This window comes from Eretmochelys imbricata, chromosome 27 (genome assembly GCF_965152235.1).
Source record: "Eretmochelys imbricata isolate rEreImb1 chromosome 27, rEreImb1.hap1, whole genome shotgun sequence".
Lineage (NCBI taxonomy): Eukaryota > Metazoa > Chordata > Testudines > Cheloniidae > Eretmochelys > Eretmochelys imbricata.
Genome location: NC_135598.1, coordinates 2,669,449 through 2,677,500, shown reverse-complemented (window position 1 = coordinate 2,677,500; position 8,052 = coordinate 2,669,449). Strand labels below are relative to the sequence as shown.

General features: G+C 61.4%; 1 protein-coding gene and 1 pseudogene across 1 annotated transcript in view; one reads left to right on the top strand and one right to left on the bottom strand.

Annotated features, from left to right (window-relative positions):
* ADAM11 (ADAM metallopeptidase domain 11) overlaps positions 1-8,052 on the top strand; it is a 53,935-nt gene that overhangs the window by 26,573 nt on the left and 19,310 nt on the right. The window contains exons 4-6 of the mRNA XM_077806208.1: positions 1,070-1,136; positions 6,429-6,514; positions 6,883-6,949. Coding sequence (XP_077662334.1) covers positions 1,070-1,136; positions 6,429-6,514; positions 6,883-6,949 — 220 coding nt within the window. The remainder of the gene's footprint in view (positions 1-1,069; positions 1,137-6,428; positions 6,515-6,882; positions 6,950-8,052) is intronic.
* LOC144258177 (5S ribosomal RNA) lies at positions 4,422-4,540 on the bottom strand (annotated as a pseudogene).

Genomic DNA, 8,052 nt, shown 5'->3' with positions numbered 1-8,052 from the left:
GTGTGTGTGTGTGTGTGTGTGTGATGAGAGCACAGCTGTGGACAGTGTGTGTGTGTGTGTGATGAGAGCACAGCTGTGGACAGTGTGTGTGTGTGTGTGTGATGAGAGCGCAGCTGTGGACAGTGTGTGTGTGTGTGTGTGTGTGTGATGAGAGCACAGCTGTGGACAGTGTGTGTGTGTGTGTGTGTGTGTGATGAGAGCACAGCTGTGGACAGTGTGTGTGTGTGTGTGTGTGTGATGAGAGCGCAGCTGTGGACAGTGTGTGTGTGTGTGTGTGTGTGTGATGAGAGCGCAGCTGTGGACAGTGTGTGTGTGTGTGTGTGTGTGTGATGAGAGCACAGCTGTGGACAGTGTGTGTGTGTGTGTGTGTGTGTGTGTGATGAGAGCGCAGCTGTGGACAGTGTGTGTGTGTGTGTGTGTGTGTGATGAGAGCGCAGCTGTGGACAGTGCGTGTGTGTGTGTGTGTGATGAGAGCGCAGCTGTGGACAGTGTGTGTGTGTGTGTGTAATGAGAGCACAGCTGTGGACAGTGTGTGTGTGTGTGTGTGTGTGTGTGATAGCGCAGCTGTGGACAGTGTGTGTGTGTGTGTGTGTGATGAGAGCACAGCTGTGGACAGTGTGTGTGTGTGTGTGTGTGTGATGAGAGCGCAGCTGTGGACAGTGTGTGTGTGTGTGTGTGTGTGATGAGAGCGCAGCTGTGGACAGTGTGTGTGTGTGTGTGTGATGAGAGCGCAGCTGTGGACAGTGTGTGTGTGTGTGTGTGTGTGTGTGTGTGATGAGAGCGCAGCTGTGGACAGTGTGTGTGTGTGTGTGTGTGTGTGTGTGTGTGTGATGAGAGCACAGCTGTGGACAGTGCGCAGTGTGTCTTTCTGTGGGCGCGGGAGCGGAAGGGGAGCGGGGCTGGTTGGGGGCAAGGCCTGGGCGGCTGAGCCTGCCGTCACAGGGGAAAGGCCAGTGGATGCTCTGCCACATGGATGGCACCGGCCCAGCGCGTCAGGGGCCTGGTTAGTCTGACGCCCTCGTCCCCCACCTGCCCCAGCTCCTCATCTGCCCCCCTCGTTTCCCGGCAGCCACCTGCTCTCCTCGCGCTATGTGGAGCGGCGTTTTGGCCGGGATGGGAACAGCAGCCACAGCCCGGTGAGTGGGAGCGGCACGGGGCGGGCGGGCTTCGCGGGCGCTGCTGGCGAGCAAGCTGGGAGAAGGCCCCTGCCATCGGGGCTGAGGGGCCAGGCAGAGTCTTTCAGGGGGCGGATGTAGAGCCGCAGGACGAGACTGGCCAGGAGCAGGCGTTGGTGTCATGCAGGGGAGGCCCAGCCCCACCGTGCTGCAGCGTGGGCTGGGCAAGAGCAGCCTCTGTGAGAGCTGCAGTCGCAAAGCAGGTGTGGCCAGGCTGCTGCCGAGAGTCAGGTGAGCGGGCGGGTCCTGGCTGCCCGGTGTCTAGAATGGGAATGAAATTAGCAAAGTTAAATGAATGATGAAACCTCTCATGAAATTAATAGGTGGCAAATTTAAAACTCAGCAAAGAAAATACTTTTACACCCAGTGATATTTAGCCTGTGGAACTCACTGCCACAGGGTGGCCTCGAGACCAAGAAAGTAGCAAGATTCAAACAGGGACCAGGCATTTCTACAGTACAAGAGTATCTTAATGAATGAATTGTGGCAGGATAGTAACCCTGGTGCTTCAGGGCTTGAGCCCATCGCTGACTAGGATGAGACCTATCGTGGGGCAGATTATCCCTTTCCCACTGCGTGGGGTTCCTCCAATTTCCTCTGCAGCATCTGGTTCTGGCCCCTGCCGGAGACAGGGCACCAGGCTAGCTGGGCCTGGGGCTGACCCAGCTCGGCGCTGCCAGTGCTGCTGGGCTAGTTGCTGCCGGGCCAGGAAGCTGGTGGCCGGGAGGGGAAGCGGAGTGGCGCTCCCAGCAGGGTAGAATTCAAAGCGAGTTTTGCATGCTGTGAGAGTAGCAGGTCATGGCAACGTCACACTTCTGCCTGGCTCAGCGAGCGTGGAGCTGGCAGGGGGCTGGGGAAAGGGGACCCAGGCAAATGCTGCCAGCAGCCTCTCGGTGCCGAGGGGAGGGGGATGGGAGCACAGGCCCGACAGGACAACGTGGGGTCATTTTGGGTCCCCTTGGCTGGAAGGATCCCCAGAGCCCCCTGCACCCAGGCCTGAAATGGCCAGCACCAGAGGCAGCACTGTTCAGAGGAGCCTGGCTCAGGGCAGCCCCAGACCAGCGGAGGGACCTGCCCTAGGCAGGGCATGGAAATCCAGGCCTGGTCTTCCTCCTCCCCTGTCGCTGTGGCCACTCCAGGCCATGGGCTCAGCAGCTGGGGGGCTGGTGATGGTGACCTGGGTGTGGTGTGATCACACCAATACTAAGAGCATGGGCTGTTAGTACCAGTCAGCGGAACAAATGAGACCCTGTCCTTTTAACTGCATGCCACCTGAGCTACCCTGGCGCCAGCCACCGTGGCACAGTCTGGGTCCTGGGCCCTCGTCTCCAAAAGGGTCAGTGGCTGGGAGTGCCCACTCCCCACCCTGGTCTTGTGCCACTCAGGGGTATGGCCCTTGGCAGCTTCTTCAGCAAACATGCAACATGAAGGGTTAATGTCACAGTCTAGCTGGCCCAAGTACCAGCTCCGCCCCCCCCCCCCCCGCCCTGGCCCAGCCACCCCATGACCTGTCTTCCCCTATCCTGCCTGCTACAGCCCAGGGGCATCTGGACCAGCGCCACGCCCACCTGCTCTGGCCCAAGCCCCCTGTGACTGAGGGACAGGAATTGCCAGCTGCTTGGCACCCTCTGCCACTGACCAGCCTGTGTCCTCCCCTGGGGTTATAGGTGGGGGGCTGCAGCTTGGCCACCCCAGCATGAGCCCCCCTGGTGCAGAGGCTAGTAAATGAGGGAGGGCAGGACAGGACCTCTCTCCTGTGCTCACATCTCCTGGCCAGGCCTTGGGGGAGGAGAGGGATGTTTTCTGGCCCAGCCCCTGCCTTTCCTGGCGGTGCAGGAACGTGGCTGGGCTGGGCCTCCTGGCCTTGGCTGTGATCCATCTTCTGCCATGATCCATCTCCTCCTCCTTCCATTTGGAGTCATGCGTGTCGTGGTTCTGACTTTCCTCTTGTTTCCTGCGGCTTCCTGTGTTTTGAGCTCTCCAGGGTGGGTTTTATAGCGTGCTAAGTCCCAAACAGGCGGGCCCCCGAATCGGACCGTGCTTGCGTTCCCAGCAGAGCAATACCCCATGGCAAGCCCGGCTCCATTGGCTCCGAAGGCCCAGCATGGAGCACAGTGAGTCACTGCTGCAGACAGGACGCAGCTGGGCTACAGATCCCTCCTCCCCACCTGCCGCTCCAGCCTGGAGCACTAGTCAGAGCCACAGATGGACAGAAAGACAGACAGCCGCGGGCATGCAAGCCAGCAGGCTACGACACAGGCTTACTCCCAAGCTGCTCCCTCTGGCTCCTTACTGAGAAACTCCCTGGCTTCTCCTCTTATGGAGGATGCAGGGATGCCTGAGAAGGTCACCAAAGGAGGGCAGTGATCAGAGGGGTGTGCAGCCAGGGCACATGAGGGGTTTTCTGAGGTGGGGTTGGGGGGCAGGGACTCAGTCGCAGCTCTCCAGGGAGCTAGATGGGACCTGCCATGATCAATCCCAAGCAGGCTGGGAATGTTGGTTAGCTTTGGCACGTCTGGGAAGCAGAGATTTGTGCAGACGTGTACTCTACTGAAGTGAACTGACTGGCTGTTCCGAGCAGGGGGAGGGGTTCTCCGTCTGTTGGCGTCTGCGGCTCCAGGCCTTTCTGGAAGATGCGTTAATCAAGCACAAGCCGTTGGGCTCCGCACAGCGAGAACGGGGTGAAGTAATGACCTGTGCTACCCAGGAAGTCACTAGATGATCTAACGGCCCCGTCTGACTTGGAACGCTGTGAATCTACGAATCCGGACCAGGCGGGTGGGGTGGCTCTGGCCTGCCCGGGCACCACCTCTGCAGATCAGCTCGCCTGGCTCTTTAGTGTCCTAGTGCAGTGGTGCCTGCAGACCCCAGTCGGGGATCAGGGCCATTGTGCTGGGCGCTGCCCAGACACGTGGCACAGACCCCGCCCCGGAGAGCTCGCGGGGAGCGAGCTAGTCCCGCCCGCTAGCTAGTAGCACCACAGCCACATGGCCCAGCAGTCGATCAACGCCAGCCAACACCTGGGCAGTCAGCACAGGGGGTTCAATTGAGTTAGAATCATCGAATCTCGGGGGTGGAAGGGACCTCAGGAGGTCGTCTAGTCCAACCCCCTGCTCAAAGCAGGACCAAGCCCCAGTTTTTGCCCCAGATCCCTAAATGGCCCCCTCAACGACTGAGTTCACATCAAACTCGCATGGGTTGAGCAGGCCAATGCTCAAACTACTGAGCTATCCCTCCCGCCATTAAAGCCTACAGCACCCGGTATTCCTCCGAGGTCTCCCATCCAAGTGCTAACCAGGCCCAATCCTGCTTAGCTTCTGAGATCAGATGAGATTGGGCGTGTTCAGGGTGGTCTGGCCAAAGACATATGGCCACAGAGTTCCAGCTGTCAGTGATCGAGACCCACCAAGCAATCAGAGAGGACTGAGTACAAGGGTCTGCCTCTACTTAGGAAAGCCCCAGGGGCTGGGGTAACAGGGGGCTGTGGGTCAGGATTGAGGGGCGCTGGCCGCACTGTGTGCGGGGGAGCCCATGGCTGGGATAGCAGGGGGCTGTGGGTCAGGATTGAGGGGCGCTGGCCGCACTGTGTGCGGGGGAGCCCATGGCTGGGATAGCAGGGGGCTGTGGGTCAGGATTGAGGGGCCCTGGCTGAGCTATGTGGAGGGGAGGCCACGGCTGGGCTAGCCGATGGGGAGGGGTCCTGATGCATCTGGACTTTGCCCCCAGAATAGATCAGCAGGGCTGTAAAGACATTTCCCTTCCAGGAGGGGGTGTGTATTGGGGGTGGGGGTCACCCAGGCTGCTCCTATTGCTCTGGCCCACTGGCAGAGAGATCACAGCACGCTTCCCCAGCTTGGGGCAGGAGGGCAGCCCCCTTAATGCACGTGGGAGGGAAGCAGAATGACATCAGGTTGCTAGGACTCCAGCGGAGGGGCGGGGGAGCGGGCCACGGCAGGCACTGCCATGTTTAAAAGATGAATGGGTCCTTCCATAAATAGCCTGGCATGTCTCTCGCCCGGCAACCCCGCCTGTCATGCAGATTTCATGGTGCCGCTCAGCACAAAGCCGGCCGTGGAAGTGGAGCAGCAGTAATGCTGAGGGAATGTGAAACAAAGGACAGGCGGGGAGGGGCTGGGCTGCCAGCTCCACCCTGCCCCGCCAGGGCCTCCTCTGCCCTCACCCTCTCTCTGCCCTTCTGGGCCGCCCTGCTCATGCCCTGCCTCTCCTCAAGTCCTCGGACCGCTCTGTGCCAGCTTGCGGCTGTGGTGACTGGGGACCCCCATCTGCCCCCTGGATGCCCAAGGCTGGGGCTCTGTAACCTGTGCAGGGATGGTTCCTATAAATAGACACAGTGGAGCAAGGCTGCTGCTAGTGCGTCATGCGAGCCTGTGGAGATGGGGCTGCACACACGTGCACAGGCATCTGGAGGAGAAGGGCGCCGTACACACAGACAAGGGCATCTGTGCACTGCTATTGGCAAACATGGACTTTCACATAAGTGTGAACACGACGCACATGCAGACAGGTCCACACACATCCGGGCAAACACACAGGCATGCCTACATGCGAGGACATGCATGCACATGCAGACAGGTGTGCAGGTAGGGGAAAGCCTATCTAGGAATGCACAGGGACATTGACATGGGCATGAAAATGAGAGCAAAGGACCCACCCTCTCTAGGACATGCATACAGGCAGCTACGTGCAAAGACCAGACAGACAACCACACGGAGGATAAAAGACCCCGCCCCCACACAGACACAGCACAGCCTACATGCAGATTGGTACGTACACAGACATAGAGACTCACACTTGTACACGCATGGGCACACACCTGGAGTACAAGTGTGCCCACATGTGCAGATGGGCTTGTCCATCTGACAGAAGCTGTTGTTACAATCTGAGAGGTGTGCAGGGGGACCCCAGTACCGGTGCAGCGAATATTGGTGTGTGTAAACACATGGCATCCTAAACCAAGAAGTGGCTGCAAGATGTTATCCCATGTTCCAAGTTGGGAGGAACTGAGGCACAGAGAAGGGCTGGGATCAGATCAGATCAGAGCCAGGAATAGCACCCATGAATCCTGACTCCCAGTCCCTTGCTCTCTTCACTAGACTGTGTTCCCTCCCAGAGCTGGGACTAGAACCCAGGGGTCCTGGCTCCCAATCTCCTCCTCCAATCATTAGCCTGTGCTCCCTCTCTGCTGCAGTCCTGGTGGCTGATGGCTCTCCTTGCCCCATTGTTCTGTTGCAGGGAGCGGGGGAGCACTGTTACTATCAGGGCAAACTCCGAGGGGAGGCGAGGTCCTTGGCAGCTCTGTCCAGCTGCCGTGGTCTGCAGTGAGTACCACCGTGGGCATGAGGGTGGGAGTGGATTGAACCGGTACAGGGTCAGAGCCCCCAGGAGGCTCTGATGCTGGAGTGGCAGTGGGGAGAGAGGGAGCACTCTTGCAAGGCTGCTCACCCTAGGGGGTTTCAGATGAGGGTGCGTGTCATGGCCCTGCCCTGCTGGGCAATCCAGAGGGCTGCATTGGCTTTGGGTGCAGGGACTGGGAGGGGAGGTTCTCTTCTGCAGGGCAGCAAACTGGCTGGGGAATTGGGTTGCAGGTCCCTCGCTGCCCCGTGGTACTGGAAGGTTGGGGTGGGGGGAAGGGCGGAGAGTGGATCTGCATCCATCTGTGACAAAGGGGTGTCTGCTTTCCCTGCAGCGGTGTCTTCTCAGACGGGAGGGATATGTACCTGATAGAGCCCTGCAGAGCAGCCGAGCATTGGCAGGTAAGGGCTGGGCTGGAATTCCATCACCCCCCGTGCTGTCTACTTGAGTTCCCGCTCACCCGGCTCCTGTTCCCCGGGGAGGTGAAGGGGAGGCCTAGGGTCACAGCACGGCCAGACACCAGGGCACAAGCCCAGCCTTCCTGGGGCTCAGACTCTGGTGCTGGTTCTGGGCACTCGGACAGCAGTGCTGCTGGGTTCTGGGTGATCAGACGCCGGTGCCAGGTTCTGGGCGCTCGGGTGGGCGCTCAGATTCCGGCGCCGGGTTCTGGGCGCTCGGGTGGGCGCTCAGATTCCGGCGCCGGGTTTTGGGCGCTCAGATTCCGGCGCCGGGTTCTGGGCCCTCGGGTGGGCGCTCAGATTCCGGCGCCGGGCTCTGGGCGCTCGGGTGGGCGCTCAGATTCCGGCGCCGGGCTCTGGGCGCTCGGGTGGGCGCTCAGATTCCGGCGCCGGGTTCTGGGCGCTCGGGTGGGCGCTCAGATTCCGGCGCCGGGCTCTGGGCGCTCGGGTGGGCGCTCAGATTCCGGCGCCGGGCTCTGGGCGCTCGGGTGGGCGCTCAGATTCCGGCGCCGGGTTCTGGGCGCTCGGGTGGGCGCTCAGATTCCGGCGCCGGGCTCTGGGCGCTCGGGTGGGCGCTCAGATTCCGGCGCCGGGCTCTGGGCGCTCGGGTGGGCGCTCAGATTCCGGCGCCGGGCTCTGGGCGCTCGGGTGGGCGCTCAGATTCCGGCGCCGGGTTCTGGGCGCTCGGGTGGGCGCTCAGATTCCGGCGCCGGGCTCTGGGCGCTCGGGTGGGCGCTCAGATTCCGGCGCCGGGCTCTGGGCGCTCGGGTGGGCGCTCAGATTCCGGCGCCGGGCTCTGGGCGCTCGGGTGGGCGCTCAGATTCCGGCGCCGGGCTCTGGGCGCTCGGGTGGGCGCTCAGATTCCGGCGCCGGGCTCTGGGCGCTCGGGTGGGCGCTCAGATTCCGGCGCCGGGCTCTGGGCGCTCGGGTGGGCGCTCAGATTCCGGCGCCGGGCTCTGGGCGCTCGGGTGGGCGCTCAGATTCCGGCGCCGGGCTCTGGGCGCTCGGGTGGGCGCTCAGATTCCGGCGCCGGGCTCTGGGCGCTC